The sequence below is a fragment of the Eleginops maclovinus genome, chromosome 13 (assembly GCF_036324505.1).
Source record: "Eleginops maclovinus isolate JMC-PN-2008 ecotype Puerto Natales chromosome 13, JC_Emac_rtc_rv5, whole genome shotgun sequence".
In the NCBI taxonomy this organism is placed as follows: domain Eukaryota; kingdom Metazoa; phylum Chordata; class Actinopteri; order Perciformes; family Eleginopidae; genus Eleginops; species Eleginops maclovinus.
The window spans coordinates 20,106,263-20,129,051 of NC_086361.1; the positions used below are offsets into that span (position 1 = coordinate 20,106,263).

Here is a 22,789-nt window from a genome sequence, read left to right on the forward strand (position 1 = left end):
AGCATAAATCTGAACCTGCACTTCCAGTCAACATGCAACCACCTACAGTCAAAACAACAGAGCTTTAGACCTGAAGATGAAGCCTATAGGCGTGCAGATGTCCGCCACCTACAGGCAGAAATAGCATAGTTTCAGACATTTTGAAGAGGCCATTGTGCTTTCTGGGGTTTACCCTTCCCTGTAGTGTGTTAGATAGGTTTTGTGCATGTAAATGGTCTGCAATGGCTGAATCCCAAAGTCCCCCCCCTGCCTGAACGTTTCGTTGTCTAGTGACATCACTACGTTACACCCGCACTTCTATTGGCTAGCATTCCAACATATCTACGTGATAGGCATAGGGCCATAAGCAGTTGCCCAATCACAACAGAGGAAGCCAGCTAACTAATCAGAGCAGATGGGGCTCTGGTTTCAGACAGAGGGTGAAAAGAGGTGCTGCAGCACAGGCAGTATTAGAAAAATAAAGAGCTTTTTGAATATGCTAATTTTTCCCTTTACCCATTCCTTTTGGCCTGTGCTTTGCCTTTTTCTCCTTTAAAATGTTCAAAAAGCATATATATAAAATGCATTGAAACAAATGCAAAGCTTCAGTCATTGCCTGCATGTGGCACACATCTGTGTAAAATATTGTTCTATACATTTTTTGCATTTAAAACTAAATCATCTCATATACGTTATTGTGTACTTCCTGAAAAAACATCGGCTACGTAAATTCAACGTTACACAGAAACCTAATGACCCTAGAAAGCTAACTTTTGCTTATTTATATTCACAACTTGAATTCCCAAACCCTCACACATCATTCATAGAAAAAGGAGAAGACACCACTATTTGTTTCCCTGTGGAGGAAGTGTTTGTGTGTGTGTGTATTATGGACATTGCATTTCTCCCGCTGCTGTTGTCTTTCTTTTCTTTTATGTTGTGCAGGTTGTCATATGTGTGAATCTTCAAAGCCAGTCCAGCGAATTACTTTGCATATAAAAAGAAAACCCATTGGTGCCTGCTGCCTGAAGATGAAGGATATTATATTGATACGGCGGGCTACGTAAATACACTGCCTTGGTAATATAGTGATGCAATTACAAGGAGCGTGGACAAAGAGGATACAGAGAGGAAATAGCCTAGAAGAGAAAGAGAGAGACAGAGGGGAACTCGAACATGAAGGATGTCAGTCTGCATAGCCTTCAGCGACACACAGCCTTCATTTTTCATCATACTCAGACAAAGAGGTCTTTTATTTATTGATGAGACCATGTTTAAAAACCATGACATAATATAAATGTTCAAAAACAAAACATTCATTCAATTTGACGTGACCTTGGCTTTGATGGAAAATGTCCCCCACTGGGAGAAGGGAGCATTTATGAGAAGTGATGGGAGACTGTTGCACTTTTGTGGGGTATAACACTTTGAAACCAAGCTTGAATGGAAATGTCCTTTTGCATATGGATTCAACTGTTGATGAGATAATTGCACTTCATAGTAAACCTATACTGAAAATGAAGCAGATAGATTACTAGGACATGACTCGAGGAAAGTCCCAACTCACGGTGATGAGATTATGGTAAAACTCATTTTTTACCAACAACAGAATAGAGAAGAGGTTTCTCATGTCTTATCTTTCCTCCCAGGCTCCCTCCTCTCATCCATTTAGAGTAGTTTATGCTCAATGTGCTCCTGCTTTCACACACTCAATCATCTCTTCTGGGTTTCTCTCTTTCTCAGAACACCCTGACAGGAGTGATGTGTTGAGGCAGTGGTCTCTTCTTCTTATTTCAGGCATGGGTGAGTTATTGAGGGACATGCTTGACATCTATTCGATTTCCCTGCAGTAGAGTAGCTGTAGACAGGCCTGCTACAGTATCAGTCTTTAAAGAACAGAGATGCATGGCAAGAATTTGTAGCGATGACACCCGGAGCAAAATGTGTTTGGACTTCATTGAATCTCCTTCGTCTTCATCTGGTCGGATGTTAAAAAGGATGCACTGGCAACAGATGACTTCTGGGAATGAACGAAACTTTTAAGTGTCTGCTTTGCATTTCCGAGTTTATATTCCATCTGGGGGAATATGCAGATCAGCGGAGAGTCTTTAAAGATTTTACTGCTGGTGCAGAGAGTTATAAATCCACTGTATTACTGTTGAGGTACGCTCCATTCGCCATCCTATTTCCTCCGTAGGAACGCTAAATGCTGCCTCTCCGGCAGACAGAGCATTTCAATTACATACAGCTCAGTGTTATTGAGGTTACTTTGCTTTATGGGCGTTATTACCAAAGCAACACCCAAATGAGGTTATTTACAAGCTTGCAGCCCATGTTTTTTTCAGCTTTTAGCACTGTGTCTTCAAGTTTAGCTTATTTTAGAGCTTATCTAAGTTTTGTAAAATGTTGGAAATGTCCTTTCCAAGCTTTCAGCAGCCACGTTTTTTTTAGAACAGAAAGGGAATCAGTGCCTTCCTACTTTTCGGGTAGTCTTCGAACTTAGCATGGTACCATCTGTAGAGAGAGAAAGGGCAATTTTTTTCTGTTACTTCAGGTATTTGCTTCAAAGTGTGCATTACACTGCATTAAATCCATCTTTCTTTGTATGCGTGTGTTATTATACTTACTTGTGGTGGGACACAGCCCTGCTGGAGAGGACCACTGCAGTGAAGATGGCGAAAGCTGTACTGTGGACAGACTGACCAGCCAGAGCGAAGCCGGCCCACTCAGTTATCTCTCCTAAGAAGTTTGCTCCAGACACATATTCAAACAGTCCGCCTGTGGGTGGAAGACACAGGAATGAGGACAGGTATGCATAACCTTTCATACGTTCACTGGAGGCAAGAAACAACCCAAATAGTTAACTCTGGAACAAACATAAATATGATGTATTTTTAACTACCATAAATCCATATCTGGCAGACATACTGACATTTCAAAGGCTAAAAAGGATCAGATAAGGTCAGTGGAGCAGAACTAGCTCCAATGACCTTATAAATAGCTTAGCCTTCACTCTCTGAATGCAGGCCATGGGTAGTGTTGCTACCCTCTGTGTGAAAATGGCATTCCTGGCTGAAGGGAATCCAGACGTGCAAGCAAGTTCATTTCCAGCATGGCTTACACAGCTTCCTCCTTTCTCGCCCTTTTCGCTTTAGTTTTCTTAAGGGTTTCTTTGTATTATTTCCCTTATGGGTTCAGGGCGGATTGTTTCAACAGGTTCACCGCAAGTTCAGGCTAGAGGTGTTGGGACCATGTTGTTAGTCAGGGCGGCCTTGAGGGGCCCTGTTATGCGTTTGGGGGTTTTTCTGGTTTAATTCCTTAACAGATTGACATCACTGCCTACTCTCACACTTCTATTTGCAAGCGCTCCAACAGATTGTACGTAATGTGCTAGGTGGCGGGACATCTCTCAGCGCTTAACCAATCACAACAGAGCCGGCCAGCTAACCAATCAGAGCAGATTGGACTCTGGTTTCAGACAGAGGGTGAAAAGAGGTGCTGCAGCACAGACAGTATGAGTAAAATAAAGAGCTTTTTGAAAATTAAAGCATGGAAACATGTTACAGTAGTGACACAAAATACAAATATAACACCTAGAAATTAGTAGAATCTGGCTCATTTACTTTAATGACTAGCTCATGATTACAGAGTCATTAAGGAAAAAGGAAAAATCCATTTAAATTTGCCAATAATGTGATTTTAAAAAGTAGGGATGTAGATGGTATTGTGCTTTTCTAACACATACTGCCTTCAAGTCTATTTTTCAGATGTCATTTGGAAATAGGCCAAAATCCTCTTTAGCCACCCTTGCCTGTCACTTCTCATTACATAGTAAAGGTCACACACACTATAAAATAACCACCATTAAAAAATCTTCACTGTAAATCGACTTCTTTTTTTTCCTTCTAGATACACGAGTGATATGCCTAATTCTTGACTTGTTTTAAAATGAACAGTTCCATTTTGGGGGAAATATGCTTGCTTGTTTCTTGCTGAGAGCTAGACTAGAAAATGTATGAAAAATATGAGTTACTGCTAATCTGTAAAACTTCTAACCCTTTGTTTTTTTAAGCATTAAACAAATAAGATAACACTGGCTGCTGACCGTAGACTATATCTGCTTTACAAACATGAGCGTGGTATTAAGCAAATAAGCGGAAGATTAATTCAAAATGAATCTGGAGTGAGTCTGGTGGAGACAAATAGCCTGCAGTATAATGTTCATGTTTCAGTATGGGGCGGGCTCGCTGTCTAACATGATTACTATAAACACTGCGTGGTTTGGTACATTTCTCTTTCTGTTTCAAGCAAAGTAAAACCACACACACACAAACACTGGGAGTATTGTGGGCCAGTGACACACAGCGGGAGCAGTCAAAGCAGCGAGGACCTTTTTAAACACTAATTTAAGGGTTCACAGAGGGCAAGGCAGAGAGGAGAAGATAAGTATTGACAACCAGTGATTCGGCTCACAGTGTGATCCTGTATAATCATGCGACCATACTGGAAAATTAGCATCTAGTGCCGTGTACAGGGACCACAGAGCTCTGTGCCATGAAGTGATTACTGCTTTCCTGATGTTCCTGCCACCCCACGGCGCCGCAGGAAAAAGGATTTCAACTCTTAACCTCAGTAGAAGTAGACATACGGTGTAAAATGAGCCTTTAACAGTAAATGTCATGCATTCAACAAACAAAAAAATACTCTGAAGAATGATCCCATTTAGTTGGTTAAATACAAGTATTACTAATTGTATACTGAGGTGGAAGAAGTGCTCAGGTGTTTTGCTTCAGTAAGAGCATTTAAAATGAACCTAAGTAAGATATTAGGGTCACTACTAAGGGTTAGGGTTAGGGTGAAATGGTAAACATATTACAAATAAAGCACCAATAACTGATATGGAGTTTTTTTAAGTGGGTAAATATTGTTGTTGTTTTTGTAAATGTATGTTTTGCCGCTGCCCCTGTTGACAGTAGTACTGTTTCTCAAAACTGGAGGATTGCTGACACACATCTACTGTTATTTATACGCTGACTTTGGAACAGTACGCTTCACCCAACTTCAAACAATTCAAACTACCTTTTTTTAAATTGAAACTTCTCTTCAAGATTTCCTTTTTGAAATGTAGGTGTACTTTAATAGTGTGTAAGAAGTGTTCCCTTGCCCCAGTGTTTTCATGACCAAAGCCCTTACCTGTGGGAATTTTGTAACCAGTCTCTCCGGGCTTCCTCAGGTTCCTCAGGATGTGGTCAGAGTGCATGTTCACCAGCCAGCCGACCAACCACAGAACAGACCCTGGAGGCGAACCAACACAAAGCTGCTTTAGCACGACATTTTACTGACCGAAAACCAATCAGACAACTTCTCAGCAATTCTCCTCCCTGCTCCACCTTCACACAAATCTTGTCTGGGCTTGTTTTATCCATATCTAACTCTCAGGTAGAAAGCTAAATTATATTTATAGAAGATGCAGCATGTATCCACAGTATTCATCAGTAATGCTGCTGCTGTGACCCACAATGCTCAAAATTAACTTATTTTCTACAATCCTGAATTAATACTGTCAAATGTTTCTTGGTAAACACGTAGTACCCTATCAGTAGTTCATATTAGGGCTATAATTCACCTTAAAACTATAATTTTTGACATGAAAAGTCAAACGGGGTAAGGGGAGTGGAAGGGTGGTTACAGTAAAAAAATACAAATATTCTAAATTGTAAGTTTCCTGCTCGAACAACAGGGTAGCCAAGAAAAACAGCTGAGCACTTAGAGGTTTGGAAAAAGGAAAAGCACCTGCAGAGAAGCAAAAAAAAAGTGTTTGAATGACAGCTGTGGTTTTTACACCGGCAACATAGGTTTTAAACATCAGCTTGCCAGAGGGTTGTTCTGTCTTTCAGAGTATGTAGCTGTACATATGTCAGGCAATAGCATTCATGGGAGGAGGCTTAATAACCTCCATTGTTCTGCAAAACAATGGCATGGTGGTTTTCAAAAGGTGTGGTTTTCCAAGTGCTATTCAGTATGTTGTTTTACACTCATCTGCAAACACTTAAGGATATCAAATACAAACTAAATGTAACTTGAGTATTTTATTACTTACTTTTCTTGATTTTTTTCCACAAATGTAAATGTTAAACTTGAATATTCTTCGTATAATGTTGACCCCACTGAACGTTCTCTTATCCTTACTGTATATATGGTGTTAAATTAAAGTTTTTGAATGTCCGAATCTGCTTATAAGGAGAAAGTACACCTGCAAACATTGTTTCGAGACTAAAAAAGGATTAAAAGGTAGTCAATAACAAACTGTTGTGTGGAGGCGTTACCTTAGTCACCCATATAACTATTTTTTCTTCAACATCTGTCAATAGATAAACATGAGCAACTCTTCACATCGCATATGCTAATGTGACATACATAAACGTAATACGACTCACACTTAAAGCCAAGACAGATTTATTTTACTTCATGACAAAGTGTCACCAAGACAAGAGAGTAAGAAGACACAAACCTGCAATGAAGCATGGATGTGTAACCCAATGTGCCGGGTAGTCAGCGTAGTGGCTCAGGTACCTGATCTGCATGTATCCATTATAGATGCAGAACATAATGGCTAACACGAATGAGTCCAGTGGTGTTGGTTTACCCCCCCGGATTAAAAATGGATAAATGAGGGATCTGTAGCAGAAACAAAAAGGGTAATAATAAAACAAATTATTTCAAGTATTTGCTTTAGATCAGATAGAGTGTGCTAAGATAATAACTTAGTACAATAATAACTGGCAACGTTTTCTGTATATTTTGCACACTTCTGCAAAATAGCTTTTTATATTTCTTTTTGTTTTAATATAATGATAGTATAGTTTAAACGTGTCTATATTTGCTCCCTTTTTTTTTTACAATTTCATTCATTGTTGTAGGATTATTTATGCACCCTTATATACCATAGCAAATTCATTGTATGAGTACACCTTCTTGGCATAAATCTGATTCTGAAAAAATGGATGTACATTATTGAGTTATGTAATTATTAATAAACGTTTCTTTTTGTTTGATGGAAATAACATTTTTGTCAGTGGCTCCAGATGTAAAATTATGATTTAATTGACTGTAATGCTGACCTACCTCTGAGTATAGTGGCAGATATACATTGCAATGACCAGCTGGTTGGGCAGCAGTGATGTTTTAGCCGAGGATGTCCACACTATCAGACAGAAAGGCACCAGGAAGGCAGGCAGCTCCTGCACGAACCAAGCAACCCGGGCATCAACCCGGAATCTAGCCGTGGTGGGAGCGTATCGTCCGTATGGGACATCTTGGAAAAGCAAAGCAACGAAAGTGCAGGCTGCCATTAAAATCATAAAGTAACCCAAGCAGTCCAACAAGTACAACTCCTCTTCCTCCGAGGAGAAAAGCCAGGAGAAGAGTGCGTCCATCACGGCAAAATGTGTCAAAACTTTAAACAATAAAGGTGGCTAAAATGTCATTTAATTAAACGCCGTTTCACTCAGTTTTGTCATGGTTTGTAAGATCATTTACAGCCCATGGACGTGACCTTACGTAAACATCCCAAGCGAATGCAGCAAGGTTGTTTAACTGCAGTAAGAACCAATCACAGCCTCTGACCACACTTGGCGTCAGATCCTTTCAGCCAATCAAAATGCGCGCTGTTGCATCACGTTATTTAAAGTTGAGAGGGTTCTTACGTCACTACTAAATAAGATCCGTTCATTAATTTGCATTTGTCACCTGCTGTGAACAATGATTTAATTACGTGTTGGTTCACTATACTGACATACTGATGATTTAACATGTGCAAAACACTATATTCGGATTTATTTTATTTTGTTGCTGGGCAAATGTATTTATTCGCGACCTCTCTGTGGTGATAGTGGTTTTGTTTGTTTTTATGTTTGATTATTATTTTATTTTGTATTGTGGTTGTCTTGTCTGTTGAGTGAATTGTGACTGGATTTGGTTTCATCAATTGTTTTATATTTTTGTATTGTATTCTCTTGCTGTTTGTATTAGCTTGTTAGGGCCCCATTGAAAACTAAATGGTTCATCTTAAGGGGTTTATCCCTAATAAATAAATGTCAGTATACTTCTACCACTACTGACATATTACATTTAAAAAACGTACCATAATTTTAAAAAATAAAAGCTATTATTAAGTTATTCAATTTATATATTGCAATAATTATAACAAACTCTGACAGCATTAAAAGGCTATTTTTTCTGTCATTGATTTATATTGTCTACATGTGTTTCTAAAGTATTTGAGCAATTGTTTTTGTAATGTACGCTTCTACTTTAGTTTATATTTTCCTGCAAAAATAACTTTCTTACAAGTAAACAATTCATTATTTGTAAAGTGCATTTGTTCGCAGTACAATATATATATATATATATATATTATAACATATTATTTCGTATTAAAAACAGATAGCAAAATAATGAACTGCCTGAAGACGTTTTACTTTATTTCAGGCAGATTTGTGGCCAGCTAGAGGGGTCCTGATTCACGTGCGTCACAGGCAACACGTTTTGAGAAATACACAGCGGAGCAGTTTATGTTCAAACTCTCAGTGTATTCCCATTTTATCCGGGTAACAGTTAAAACTTCTCTTTATCCAGCCACCACATCGTTTTGCAGACTCTTCTCCAGAGTTGTCTGCTGTTCCAACATGGGGAAAAGAAGCAGGCAGAGGCAGAAAACCCAAAATACTGGCAGAGACAACAGAGACAACGCTGTAAGATTCGCGCTTGCACTGCTACAAATTCTGATATTGTTTGCTCAGTCAGGACACATGTGCTTAAATGACTTAAAGCGGCGGGTGCTGCGACTAACAATGTTATAATTCTCAGATGTTTGTTTTGCATAACGAGTGCAGTCACGCTGCTGCGACACTGCTAAACAGCTGCAAAACCAGACCGCTTTACTGTTAGCTTCCTTTAACTTTCTGAAGCGATGCTTTTACCATTATTTGCCACGTTTGTCTCTAGATGCATGCTTTTTTGTGTGTGAATTGTGTGCCTTCACCAGACTTTACTCAGAAATGTGTTCAGAAAAATGACCATGTGCACAGTAGCTAAGTGCATTGGTTTACTTTACCAAGCCACATAGTTTTTAGTCACAACACCATGAAGGGAGTACTATTTGTGGTTTACTACATGCCGAATTGATTATTAGATCATACTTAACTGTAGTAGGTCGTAATATGAGGCTTTCGATGTATTTACCCATCGCTTTAAGCAATACAACGTAAAATGTACAACCTTTTGATTGATATTCAATGTAAACTTGTTCCCCCCCAAAAGATTGCGTCTATATCTAGTAGGTGCTTTCCTAGTTATGTCTGTACTTGAAAGTAGTTGTCAAATATTCAGTACATGCTGATAACTATGCATTCATGTGTTCCAGGGCTGGGGAGCTGGTTATGATGACATTGTCAAGGAGAATAAGCTTTTTGAACATTACTACCAAGAGCTCGGCCTGGTGCCTGAGGGAGAGTTTAAGGAGTTCATGGATGCTATGAGGGAACCGCTGCCGGCCACCATCCGCATCACTGGATACAAAAGGTGAGCCAGACCGATTTACAACCAGGAAATAGACTCCTTGTTTTGTTTCATGATCAAAACCATGCAAGATGCTTTAAAATGACATGCTTTTTCTTTCTGGCAAGGTGATAAATTTAAGAAGTTGTTTTGCATTCCCAGTTTTAGGACCCAAAATAAAATACAGCCAACTTCAACTTTGCATAACCACATACAATGTCCTTATTTTTAAGATTCATTACGGGTCTTAGCTAAGGGAGACCTTGTTTTTTTTTATCTGTAATGCCTACATTTCTATTTTGATGGATCTGAAAGCTTAAAGTTGGTATGTAGGATTACACCCTCGACTTTGCCCCTGTGACTGTTGCATTTCATTTTATTAACTTTGAGTGCCTTGTTGTCAAATTTGTTGTATATAAACATGCCTTGACATGTGCATCACCTTGATGTATGAATTCATTGTGTCTTTCATGTCTAATTACTGCCATCTGATGCCCATTTCTGTAGTTACATGCCCAATTTCTCCTCCTTTCTGTCTCGTCCCAGCCATGCCAAAGAAATCCTCCACTGTCTGAAGGAAAAATACTTCAAGGATATTCAGGAGGTGGAGATCGATGGCCAGAAGATTGAGGCTCCACAGCCTCTTAAATGGTAAGAACTCATGGTGTCACTCGAGGCTAAAATAACATGCAGATTCAGGCTAGAAACTCAAGAACACACGGTCTCTCTGCTCCAGGTATCCCGATGAGCAGGCCTGGCACACCAACATGAGCCGGAAGATCATCAGGAAGTCTCCGCTGCTCGAGAAGTTCCACCAGTTTCTTGTCAGCGAGACCGAGTCGGTGAGTCAACACAAATCCAACAACGACATGCTAACAAACACCTGATAAAAGGCCCTGTAAATAAAGCATTACAACAGTAGCATTGCAGGTTTTCATCTAGTTTTTCGTTAGCTACATGAAATAAAGTCTGGCTCGAGATTTTCACGTTTTGTTATACTACAAAAAAATATCAGTAAAGACCTCACCTGTCAGTGTCTGAAGGTTATGAGCGATCACAAGTCCGCCTTTATCTTAGCTGTTGTGACGTAAAGTCTTGTGATGTCATTTTTATATGGACTTACATTAGCTATTTACTTCTGGGGTTTGCATTTCTGTCTCAAATTGAATAAAAGAGGTGTTAATCTCTGGAGATTATAAACATGCATATGCCACATGTCTTATTTTCTGCAAAATCGAGGCACTTCTTGCAAAACTAATTTCTGGGCTGCTGCACCACTCTGTTGGACAGTTGACAAAATGTGCCCCGGATTGGGAGTTGAAAAAAATGAGGAATATATCCGATGTCACAGAGAAATTAGGACACCAGCTTCATTTTGGTGTTTGTCCTTGCAGGGTAACATCAGCCGACAGGAAGCTGTCAGTATGATCCCTCCTCTCCTCCTGAAAATTGAGTCACACCACAAGGTAAAAGCACTGCCCTCTTTCAAGGTCAAAATGTCCTTCACTGTTATTTTTAGGTTTTTTTGCCGTTGTGCTCCCTTGCAAAACTTGTCCCCCGTGGCTCGATGCAGCTGATATTGTTTTGAGGTCACATGGTTGTGTGTCTGTGCAGATCCTGGACATGTGTGCAGCTCCAGGGTCAAAGACGGCCCAGCTGATCGAGATGCTCCATTCTGACATAGACGTGTCATTTCCAGGTAAGACACAATGATGTAAAACCATGGAAGATGAGGGAGTAAATCAGCAGCCCGTCCCACTTTGACAGTAGTTAACCCTCATCCAATCTTGCAGAGGGGTTTGTCATTGCCAACGACGTGGACAACAAGCGCTGCTACCTGCTGGTGCACCAAGCCAAGCGTCTCAACAGCCCCTGCATCATGGTGGTCAACCACGACGCCTCCTGCATCCCCACGCTCAAGATCGACGTAGACGGAAAGAAGGACATCCTCTTCTACGACCGCATCCTTTGTGACGTGCCCTGCAGGTCAGCACAGACTCCTTCATGCATCGGGCTCATTTCTGCATCACTGACGCATACTTTACTGCAGCAAAGTTAGGATCTGAGGAGGAAGTGGATAAAGAAAGAAAAATGGCTGATAAACTCTGCTGTGTGTGTGTGTGGGTGTCTGGCTGGAAGAGTGTGTTGTGTGACAGATGGAGATCATTATTCACCCTGTCTGTCAAATGCAGGGTATTTACAGGTCCTTAAATACGGCTGTTCATTATGTTCTTAGTGTCTCAGTATGTTGTAAAATCTTTCCTCTGGAAATCTAGTGTAATTTTATGGCCAAAACAGAATTGGATTTGTTTGCAAATGCTTCCCGAGTAAGTCCAGCTGTGGTGCTGAAGCCAGGAGCCTCTGCCAAATACAACAGAGGGAGGGAAATGAGTAATGAAGACCGAGAGGCAGCAGTGATGTGAATAGTCAGCTGAAGCCCGGCGTTCGGACAGTTTGTGCTTGGCAGACATTTTTTCGACCTGTGAGAAGTGTCTGGGTTCCTGCGCCCCGGGCTCAGTCTGAGGATGTGTCTGACTTTCTGCTTCCTCCTCTGCAGCGGAGACGGCACCATGAGGAAGAACATTGACGTGTGGAAGAAATGGACAACCAGCAACAGCCTGCACCTGCACGGGTAAGTGGGGGGAGAGTTTGTGTGTGTTTGCTAGGATTTCATGCACTAAATTGACTTAAGGACAAGGGAATGCAGTGTGTTCTTTTGCTGCTAATTAAAAAAGTTGGCAGTAATGCAAAGCATGTGTGTGTGTTGATCAGGCTCCAGCTGCGTATCGCTGTGCGCGGTTTGGAACAGCTGGCGGTGGGAGGGAGGATGGTGTACTCCACCTGTTCACTCAACCCTATAGAGGACGAGGCTGTCATCGCAGCGCTGCTGGAGAAGAGCGAAGGTAACAAACACTCAAAACCACAAAGGGCAACTTCAGCAACATATTGTAGACTTTTTACTCAAATCAAAGTTAGTTTTGTTGTTTTTTAAGTTAGAACCAGTCAGAAACTCTTGGTTGGGCCACACAGCCAGCTATGAAATGATCATGTTTGCCTCACAGGTCCACATTTATAAGGAGTTAATTCATTGTGGATATTGGTTTAAAAAGATACTCTTTGTCAAGTATAATGTTAACCAGCTTAGTTTCTGTCATACTGAAGAGAGAAGGTACAATGCTAAAACACTCACAAAGGGCAATTTAGGCAATATATTTCAGACTTTGTATTTGAATCAAAGTTATTTTTTCCAGTCTAAAAGTCTTGGTTGGTTCACACTGCGAGTTACGATGTTACTGAAGTTTGAAACAAAGGTCTACTTTTACGAGGAGTTCATCCAGTGTGGATATCAGCTTAAAAAGATGGTAAAAGTCACCTACAATGTTAACTAGCTTTGTTTGTGTGGTAGCTGTAGTTCGTAGTTTTGATGAGGAGTACTAATAAATAATGCCCATGTGCATCAATATCAAATCCATTCTATAATCCTCTGTAATGTTGCCAAAAGGAAAGGATTCTTCAATGCGACTCTATTTTCTGGAGGAAGAAATATAGCATTAGACCATGTCTGAGTGACCAAACAGAAACCTTTAGTATCGCTCTGTCAAAGACTGCTGTTATAGAAGGTCTCATTTTGTTCCAGCAGACTTTAACTCTGTATCTTTGTGATCAGAGAACATCAATAAGCGGAGCGGTACCGAAGGTCATAAGCTGTCGAGCCAAAGCCACAATTGAATTCACTTCTGATCTGCTGAATGTATCTGTTCAGTATTGCATGACTTGTTGTATTGAGATGTAAGTTTCTGCCTCCCCCCCCCCCCCCCCCCAATTCCTAATGTTTTTCCTCTCCTCGTTTCCAGGAGCGTTGGAGCTGGCCGACTGCTCAGGTGATCTGCCGGGGCTCAAGTGGATGCCTGGAGTCTCTTCCTGGAAGGTACTGGAACATTTACTTTAAGAAATAACAACAAAACAAACCAAACCATAGAATTGTTTAGGTCGGTGTCTGTCTGACTGCTTTGATTGGCTCACACACTTATAGCCTGTTGTTGTTGTGTGTGTGTGTAGCTGATGACCAAGGAGGGCACGTGGTTCTCTGATTGGTCCAAGGTTCCCCTCAATCGCCAAACGCAGATCCGCCCCACCATGTTCCCGCCAACAGACCCCGAAAAACTGGCCAACATGCATCTGGAGAGATGGTATGTACACACACACACACAGCAGTATGTTTGTGCCATTAGAATGTGCCCACAGTGTGCCTCTACCCTAACTTGAACAGGTTAAAAAAACAGACCGAGAGATTTCCTGTGTTTGTGTCAGGTGTGTTTCCAGTGTCAGGTCCGGAGTCTATTTACTCAAACGGGATACACTAACAATAACGCAAATTAGAAACGATTCCTTCACCATGCAGTCACCAAATCCAATATTGGACGCATTTCTTCAAAACTAAACTTTGTAGGAGACAAAATGGCTTTTTCAGACTGACAAATCAGGAGGAAATTAACTTAGTTTGAGATCGAAATGTCACATTTTTCTTTCTCTGCAACAAAATACTGCAAAATCTGTCAACATGGATCAAACTTCAACACATTTTAAGCTAACATTACCTAGCTAACACATATTTGTCCTGCTAAATGTGTTTGTTAGGATACAGCAAGTGCATACCATTCGTGATGCTCCTTGTAAACAGCATCTTTCTGTAGCCCACAAACCTTGAAGCTCATGTATTGTTTTTAATATCTTTAGCTAAAGGCTCTATAGTCAAAATAAATAGCAGCAGAGAGAGCAGGTAGCCTTGCTTAAAGCCCCTTTGAGTGCCAAAATAATCAGTGTATTCTTTTGGTGAACATAAAAACATGTATCCATCTAATCAAATTGTTCCCTTCAGTGTAATTTTTATAGTGTATTGAATCAAAGTGTCCCTGAATCTCTTTTCCCCGTCCAAACACCTTTCTTTATTAAGGCTTTTATTTCTCCATCTTTGAATCCTCATGAAAGTGTTTCCTTCTCATCAAAGCAGAGGAACACATCAGCACCAACACTTCCAATTTATTCTGATTCCATCGATGCCAGCTCCATTAGCTGAGTAAAGCGTCTGATTTATTTTCTCGGCGCCAGCTTCCACACACACACACACACACAAGCGCACACATACACTTGTCTGCGTGGATGCTCATGCATGTACACACCTGCACTCCCGCTTAATGGTGGATGATGTCATTTCTACTCTGCAGCTTTTACTTTACTGCTCACACCATGCAGGCCAGCAGAGGGAGCTATGGTCACACGATGTCTAAGCCTCTTTTATATTTAATGCTGGGGAAAAAATGGTCTGCTCAGTAGGGGGCATCATAAAACCCCCAGAGCCTTGATTTATGTTCCCGTGTGTGTGTGTTTTATCCAGTATGAGGATTTTGCCACATCACCAGAACACAGGAGGTTTCTTTGTGGCTGTGCTGGTGAAGAAAGCCCCGATGCCTTGGAACAAAAGATATCCCAAGGTGTGCACACACACACACACACACACACACACACACACACACACACACACACCTAATGCATGATTAGTCAATCTTACCTGAGGAGGGAAATGGAGCAGAACTGTGTGTTGAAGCAGCAGTATACCCCCCCCCCCCCTTCCTTTTGCATAACTCACCTGTTACTAACAGATCTTATTCTTTGTCTCCCCCTCTTGTCTCCAGCTGAGGAAGGACGTCTCCTCCAGTTCTGCAGCCCAGACTGAAGGCTCCCCTGCAGCCTCCATTCCCGCCGGGTCTCCCTGCCCACCCGACAGTGCTGTGGAGGACGGGGCGGGGGTGAAAGTAGACGAGGAGGCCCCCAAAGACCTTTCCTTAGCCCAGGAGACGACTGATAAACAAGATAGAGTGTATGGGTGAGTCATGGGGATGCGGTCAGCTAATGAACAAAGGGAACATTGAGTTTGTGAGGCGGCACGATGAATAGATGACACCGCTTTGAGTGACAAATCTCTTTGAAATGACAAACACACAATAATTCTGAAGAAATCTGCATAATATAAAGGAGTAAATCACCCGCGAGAAGAACATGGTTATATCTGTTACTCACCACTAGATGCTTTGAAGAAAAAAGGAGCGAAGAATCCAGAAATGTCTTGATTAATTTAAGTAAATGGGGGTCTGCGTTTGACAAAGTACTATCCAAGTCTCATTTAGAACTTCCTAAACACCTTACTATTTAAAGCTGCCCTATTATACTTGTAGTGTGTTTTTTTATATATAGGTTTTGGTGCATGTAAATGGTCTGTAAGGCTTAAATCCCTGTGTTCCCTCCAGAGGGAGAATTAAGATATGCCACTCCATCTTACTTCAATTCATCAAGACTTTTCTCTCTCAGACAAAGTTTCTTTAAGAACTCCGAATGAGTAATTGATTAACTCATTTGGGGATAATTACTTTAAAGCTGTTTCCTTACTAGTTTGTTGGCCAAGGTAATCTTTAGAAGCTCTCACAAAATGTTTTCCTCCATTAAAGCTTTATTGAAACTATTGACATGTGCAGAACAACCCAAGTGCACTGGGTCGTTTAATGTAAATATGCCTAATAATTGATGTCGTCATGGTGTTTCCCAGACCTCCCGCCTCTAAGAAGATGAAGCTGTTTGGTTATAAAGAAGATCCCTTTGTGTTCCTCACTGAAGATGACCCCGTCTTCATCACCATACAGTGAGTGACGGGACATGGATTCGACTGTTTTCAGCGTTTCAGTGACATATCAATTTAACTTCTCTTCTGTTTCCTCCAGGTCCTTCTACAATCTGTCCCCCACCTTCCCCAAGGTCAACGTGCTGACCAGGACCCACGACGGCAAGAAGCGCCACCTCTACATGGTGTCCAAAGAGCTGCGCAACGTGCTGCTCAACAACAGCGAGCGCATGAAGGTTTGTGTGTGTGTGTGTGTTTGTTTAGATCATTGCACATGTCGAAAGCCTGAGTCGATGTTAATGACAAAGCATATCCTCCCATGGAAATACGATTAAAAATAGATATAACGAATCAATGATCAATTATTTTCTGGAGGCAGTGCATCCAGTATTGATCACGCTGTACATAGAGCTTTACATAAGGATAGGGGGCTCGTTCAGTGGGACAACGTAGACGGCTAGAGTACGTTTGGTCGTAAAAAGGCACACTTTTGTGGGTTCTGGCACCTTCTAATGCGTCATATACACTGATCTTAAAGGGGCCCTGTTATGCTTATCGGGTTTGCCTTTTCCTGAAGGTTTTGGTGCATGTAAATGGTCTGCAAAGGCTAAAATCCCAAAGTTCACCCCCACATGAAACGCTTCCTTTTGTTTACTTCTGTAACATAATCACAATGTAACACACCAATCTATCAATCTTCTATTGGCTAGCGCTCCAACACATTGCATGTGGTAGTCTAAGGGGCGGGACATCTCTAAGCGGTTGACCAATCACAACAGAGCCAGCCAGCTAAGCAGTCAGAGCAGACTGAGCTCTGGTTTCAGACAGAGGGTGAAAAGAGGTGCTGCAGCACAGGCAGTATAAACAGACTAATACTTCACTATGCTTTGAAGTGGAGACTAGTAGTCACACAGTGAAAAACATTTCATCAGAATATATAAAGTCATATCATAAAGTGGCCGTGTGGAAAGCTGTGTTTACAGTTTAGTCAAACAAGCGTTGTTATGTTTATCATAGCCGTGCACGGTGGGCCAGTTTTTGGATACAGACATATTGCCGTGTGTTTGTATACGTGTGCGTGTGTGCATGTACCATCCCATATGAGGGGAAACAGTCTGACAGATGGGATGCTCTCCATTCCCAAATCCCTCTGCTCCTCCACCCTGCAGCACCTGACCAGGTGGTGCTGCGTGTGTGACTCACTCTCTTCGCTCTGCTCATTGTTTTGATGCCTCTCACTTATTAGTCACTTTCCTTTTGAGCTGAACCTCAGTGAGATGCGCCTCTCCAAATCATAACTGATTATGGATGCAGTGACTTAAATCAGAGTGATGGAAAAACATGTGCGTACCATCTTCTAATACCTCAAATTTCACAAAGAGATGCTACTTTCCGTTCGTAGCTTAGTGTTATTTCTATCTGCTCTGATTGGTTAGCTGGCTGGCTCTGTTGTGATTGGTCAACCAATTTTAGCCTTTGCAGACCATTTACATGCACTAACACCTGTATAAACACACTACAGGAAAGGGACAACCCCAAAAAGCACAATAGGGCCTCTTTTAATATAATATTACACAAAGATGAAAGTAATTGGTTCCTTCTTTTCTGTTGGGTTTGGAAAGGATTCAACATGAATATTAATTCCTGAGGTGTTGTTGAGTTTTACTCTGCAAAGCTAACAGTTTCCTCCCACTCACGCTGGGACACCAGAGACCAGCTGCACTCTGTCTACACACACACTTATAAGAGATATCTTGTACAGTAGACGCCTCGAGCATGGCAGTTTGGGGAACATCGGTAATTACAACACGCATCAAGAGCAATACTACAAGACCTCATGTAACATAATTAGTGCTTTATTTTGATTTAAATTACCACCCTGGGTTAGGTTTTCAGGAGGGATAACAATTACTGCAGTTGAAGGCACGAGGATTTGGCATCTTTGTGGTAGTCTGCAATAAATCAGCATTATTTTCTTTTTGTTACTCAGGTCATCAACACAGGGGTGAAGGTGTGGTCTCGCAACAGTGATGGAGAGGAGTTTGGCTGTGCCTTCAGACTGGCTCAGGAGGTAACACACTCACACTGTATTTTCACCACAGCATTCTGTACATCACTTCTCATCCTCACACGTACAATCTTCAGCAGAGTAAATACATTGGCCCTGAATGAACTTGTTCTATGTGGAGTTAAATCTATATGTTTTTAATCAATTTTCAGTTCAATTATTGTGAGGAAAACATGAAATCCACTCAAAATGTTCACACTTCAGCAGCACATTTCCACACCATAATCCTGTTTTATTGAATGCAAACTAACCTTTGAATACATACAGCAATGCATTGTGACATGATTAGCTTGCATTTGTAAGACTTCCACACCTTACATATTCTTTCCTTTTATACTTTTTGTCATTGTGAAATCAGCTCCTTTATGTGTCTGGAAGCAAGCTGTAAATGATTCCTACTCTGACTACTGTGTTCTCCAGAGAGGCTGAAAAACAAGAGCCAGACGGCCGGGTTCACACTCCAAACAATCTTAGAATAAATTAAAATAAAAGCACCATGTAACTGTTAGAAAGATCTGTATTTACAAAGTCATTTTGCAGATTGTCAACCTCGTGTCCCTCGTCTCTCTCAGGGTATCTACAGTCTCCAGCCGTACATCCGCTCCAGGATAATCACAGTGAGTGTGGCGGACATCAAAGTGCTGCTGACCCAGGAGAACCCCTACCTCAGCAAACTGGAGGAAGACGCTCACGCTCAGGCCAAGAAACTGGGTAAGCATGGCAAAAACAATACAAACATGAGAAATATTAAGCTCTTTATTTAATTTTAATTCTACAGTAGATTCCCTTTTTGATACTGAAACCAAATATTTGTTTTGGGAAGCAGCCCGGTGCTTTCTGCCGTTGACTGGCAATGAAATGAAAGGGAAAAGTGAATGAGTAATGCTCCAATTTCCTCAATATCTTTTCGTTGAGCTGCCCTTGAGCAAGGCACTGACCCAAAAACACACTGACAGGAGGAGCTGAGCACTTCCAGGCAAAATAAAAACTGTAATTATACTGTGTTATTCTCGGATATGTAAGAAACTGTACACGGTGATAGAGCTGTAACGACTTGTCTACTGATCAATTAGTCCACCGTAAGAAAGGGAAGTAATTTAATTATCCAGTGAGGCATTTGACATTTAAAAATAGCAGAGAATTGTGTTTTCTTTCTCTTAAAATTGGGGTTTACCTGCTTTTATATCATATTAAACAGCATATTCTGGATTTTAGCTGGCAAAACGGATGACATTAAATATACCAAGCCGTTTATCTATAAAGTAATCCTCAGATGAATCTATAATTAATATAAGTTAGTTTCAGACTTACTTTGCTGCTTTCTAGTTACAGATCTTTTGTTCTCTCCACAGTGATGGGTAGCATTGTGTTGAAGTACATTCCCAATCCAAAGTAAGTCTAATTTCTTTTATATTTTAAGTGTTTGTATGCACCTTTTTTGTCCATTTCTGACCCTCACTATCACCCTCTCGTTGTCAGTAACACAGAGGAGCCTCAGTGTCCCATCCAGCTGTGCGGCTGGAGGGGAAAGACGTCCATCCGGGCCTTCGTCCCCCGAAACGAGAGGTTTCACTACCTCCGAATGTTAGGTGTGGAGGTCTTCAGAGACAAGCAGGGCCAAGCGCAGAAAGGAGGGGATGGAGAGAAAGAAGGGGAGGTGAAGGAGGGGGTGGAAAATGACGCAGGAGTGGTGAAAGATGCGGTGGACCTGGACTTGGAGAATGATGATAAAATTGGATCAATAGAACCAGAGAAGGAACTGATGGACTAGCAGTTGATTAAAAAAAGAGGACTGACGAGACGTACCGCTGCTCTAAGAGCCGTGGACGATGATGAAGACCACATTTCATTATAAGGGAGGAAGATGAGTCTCTGTTCCCCACCCTGCAGCTGCAGGAAACCCTCCCTTTGTAGACTCGGTTGGGATTTTTATTTTTGTTTGGAGCCCCTCCTGGAGTCAGCTTTTTAGTTAGTCTTATTTTATTGATATGTTCTTTTTTTTTAACAAACATATTCCACTGCTTCACTTTTTTCTTCCCGTCACTAATCTTCAGAGGGGTTTCTATTAACTGCCGTCTCATTTTCTAGATCTGTAATAAAGCCAAACCACGGAGTCAATTAAAGCGCTAAAGATTAACTGTGTCACCTACTGCTCAAATTATTTGACTCTAAGCTCGTTGAAGTATTAAAAGCATGCCTGAGAAGGGGTTGATTACGTTTGGCAAATTTAACACCGATCATAAAACAGCTATTAGTAATGAGGCCCTCAAACAGTGGTGTGTTAAAGAGGAACTGCTGCACCCTGGGATGTCTGAATGAGAGGTAAAGGAATACTCCTGAACACTTCATATTAATAAAGTAACATAATCCAAGTCTCTATATATTTAATTTCAAATGTATAATAAAGGTTGAAAAGTGAGAAGTAATTGAGTATCCCGAGTGGTACTGATGGTGTGTAAAAGATATGTTAGATACGTTATTTTTTAAAGCTAGTTTTATAAAGATGAACTGCTGGCGTAAGATGTGAGAATGGAAAGCATTCATACCCATTTAGCTAGTATAGTAACAACAAATCTTTGAACAACTTGCATGAAAACCTATGCAGGATGTTTTGTGGGCTTCTTTGTCCTTGAAAAGCCTAAAACTGAATAATGGGAGGCGAAATTTGGGATTTGAGCCTTTGCAGACCATTTACATGCACACAAACCTATAACGTACTACAGGAAAGGGGGAAAAAAAACCAAAGCCTCTTTACATTGTCTCATCACCAAGTGGTTATAATGTTTTATCACAGACTACAGAACCATTAATTAGAATAATTAAGCATCCCAAAAACTGAACATTAACAATTAAAATATTACCCATAATGCATGAAAGATGTGAAAATTGACACAATTCATACCCAATTAACGAGTGTGGTCACAAAATGTTCTTTGGTCATACATTTGTCTTCAAACATCTTGCATGAAAACATATGCAAGATGTTTTGTGGGCATCTTTGTCCTTGAAAAACCTAAAACTGAATGACAGAAGTACCTGTGGCAGAGGAACTTTGGGATTTTGCAGACCATTTACATGCACACAAACTTATAACACACTACAGGAAAGGGGGAAAAAGTCTCTAAAGTAATAAAATGGGCCTTTTTAAAGATGACCGTCTCATCACCACAGGGTTGTAAAGTTGTCTCAGACTACAGAACCATTCATTTTGAATAACTAAACATCCAAATGTAAAAGTGTATTGACATTTTAAGACAGCAGCACATTTGATGCATCTTGTGAGCGGGTTGCCACGGCAGCCACTGGTTGGACGGATTGGACAGACTCCTGTTTATTACCCAGCCCAGCTGCCATGACAACTGCCGTCATGACAACCAGCCCCCTCACCTCTCTCCCTGGTGACGGCAGGGAACAGAGGGACCACAGAGAGCATCCTCCTCCTCCTCTCGTTTCTCTAACTCCCTACACACTTCTGTCTTTCTTTCATAACTTTGTTCCTTTATTTATTTTTATGATCTGTGACCTTCCCTTTGAAGGACGCTGCAGAGAGTATTACCGAGAGGTACAGGAGAGCGGCTGTCAGGTCAATTCCCTCGGCTGTGGGTACTCCAGTGACGGTGCAGTTTTTGCAAAAACATTGTTTAAGTTAGATCCCAGAATCGAGAAGCATATGAAGAAATCATCCTGCTGTTTTTGACCAAATAACGAGAGAAAATATAACTTTTACAAATGTCTTTAGGGAAATGCATGTGTCAGAGCAGCAACACATTTTGTAAACCCCCAAAAATAATTGATTAATGATGATCATGCTTTTACATTACTGCAGTTCATCTAATGATGTATTATTTAACAGTCAAACGGTCATTTTTTCGCCATTAAAAGTACTTTGAATTAAATATTTTGATTAGATTTTTATCATTACACATAAACGTTTGTACTTAAGAACAAATAAATGCTGTTTTTCTTTTCACAATGAGGTACCAGCACTTTTACTTAAGTACTTTAACCAAATGTAGGACTATATACTGCCATTTTAGTGTCAATAGATACATTAAATATTAAATGGGTTGAACTAAAAGCCTAACATTTACAATAAATGTGCAAGTTAATAAAAAAGAGAATAAATCCAGGTGTCAGCAGGAACAGCAATACAAGGGAAATACAGGATAGGACAGGTCACAGTTCAGATAAAGATACCAATAACATTAATAATATATCATGAGTCCAAAGTACAGTACATGTTGTTTCGAGAGGTTGATGCTTTCAGTACATACACACACGCCATCATTAATCCAAATCTGCCTAGCAACTAAAGGTAGTAAATACATGTAGTGGAGTAGAAGTACAGAGTAGCATAATATGGTATTACTCAAGTACCTCGAAATTGTACTTAAGTATAGTAAGAATAGTATTTACTGTATTTAAAGGTTATATCACCGTCCCTCTGTCCTTCAGCAGGACCTTCACCATATACATATATTATGTATAGTATATAAAGTGTATTTATAGTG

General features: G+C 40.7%; 2 protein-coding genes across 2 annotated transcripts; one reads left to right on the plus strand and one right to left on the minus strand.

Annotated features, from left to right (window-relative positions):
- Positions 1–1,197: 1,197 nt before the first annotated feature.
- On the minus strand, positions 1,198–7,550 carry srd5a1 (steroid-5-alpha-reductase, alpha polypeptide 1 (3-oxo-5 alpha-steroid delta 4-dehydrogenase alpha 1)). Its single transcript, XM_063899460.1, has 5 exons — positions 7,105–7,550; positions 6,491–6,657; positions 5,173–5,274; positions 2,607–2,757; positions 1,198–2,493 (listed from the first exon to the last, which is right to left on the minus strand). The coding sequence occupies exons 1-5, from the start codon at positions 7,413–7,415 to the stop codon at positions 2,427–2,429; spliced, it is 798 nt and encodes a 265-aa protein (XP_063755530.1). The 5' UTR covers positions 7,416–7,550; the 3' UTR covers positions 1,198–2,426.
- A 941-nt stretch (positions 7,551–8,491) lies between these two features.
- nsun2 (NOP2/Sun RNA methyltransferase 2) lies at positions 8,492–20,704 on the plus strand. Its single transcript, XM_063899459.1, has 19 exons — positions 8,492–8,732; positions 9,404–9,561; positions 10,084–10,188; positions 10,274–10,379; positions 10,932–11,003; positions 11,152–11,236; positions 11,331–11,523; positions 12,095–12,169; positions 12,310–12,440; positions 13,392–13,465; positions 13,597–13,727; positions 14,933–15,029; positions 15,231–15,421; positions 16,139–16,231; positions 16,311–16,446; positions 18,201–18,281; positions 18,851–18,989; positions 19,631–19,670; positions 19,758–20,704. The coding sequence occupies exons 1-19, from the start codon at positions 8,553–8,555 to the stop codon at positions 20,047–20,049; spliced, it is 2,379 nt and encodes a 792-aa protein (XP_063755529.1). The 5' UTR covers positions 8,492–8,552; the 3' UTR covers positions 20,050–20,704.
- Positions 20,705–22,789: the final 2,085 nt, after the last annotated feature.

Coding starts and splice junctions, on each gene's coding strand:
- srd5a1 (XM_063899460.1), bottom strand. CDS start 7,415: ATGGACGCACTCTTCTCCTGGCTTTTCTCCTCGGAGGAAGAGGAGTTG. Junction 5,275..6,490: donor ACATCCATGCTTCATTGCAG/GTTTGTGTCTTC, acceptor GTTCGCCTCCAG/GGTCTGTTCTGTGGTTGGTC. Junction 2,758..5,172: donor TGGTTACAAAATTCCCACAG/GTAAGGGCTTTG, acceptor TTCCACCCACAG/GCGGACTGTTTGAATATGTG.
- nsun2 (XM_063899459.1), top strand. CDS start 8,553: ATGTTCAAACTCTCAGTGTATTCCCATTTTATCCGGGTAACAGTTAAA. Junction 11,004..11,151: donor AAATTGAGTCACACCACAAG/GTAAAAGCACTG, acceptor GTGTCTGTGCAG/ATCCTGGACATGTGTGCAGC. Junction 18,282..18,850: donor CCTTCAGACTGGCTCAGGAG/GTAACACACTCA, acceptor CGTCTCTCTCAG/GGTATCTACAGTCTCCAGCC.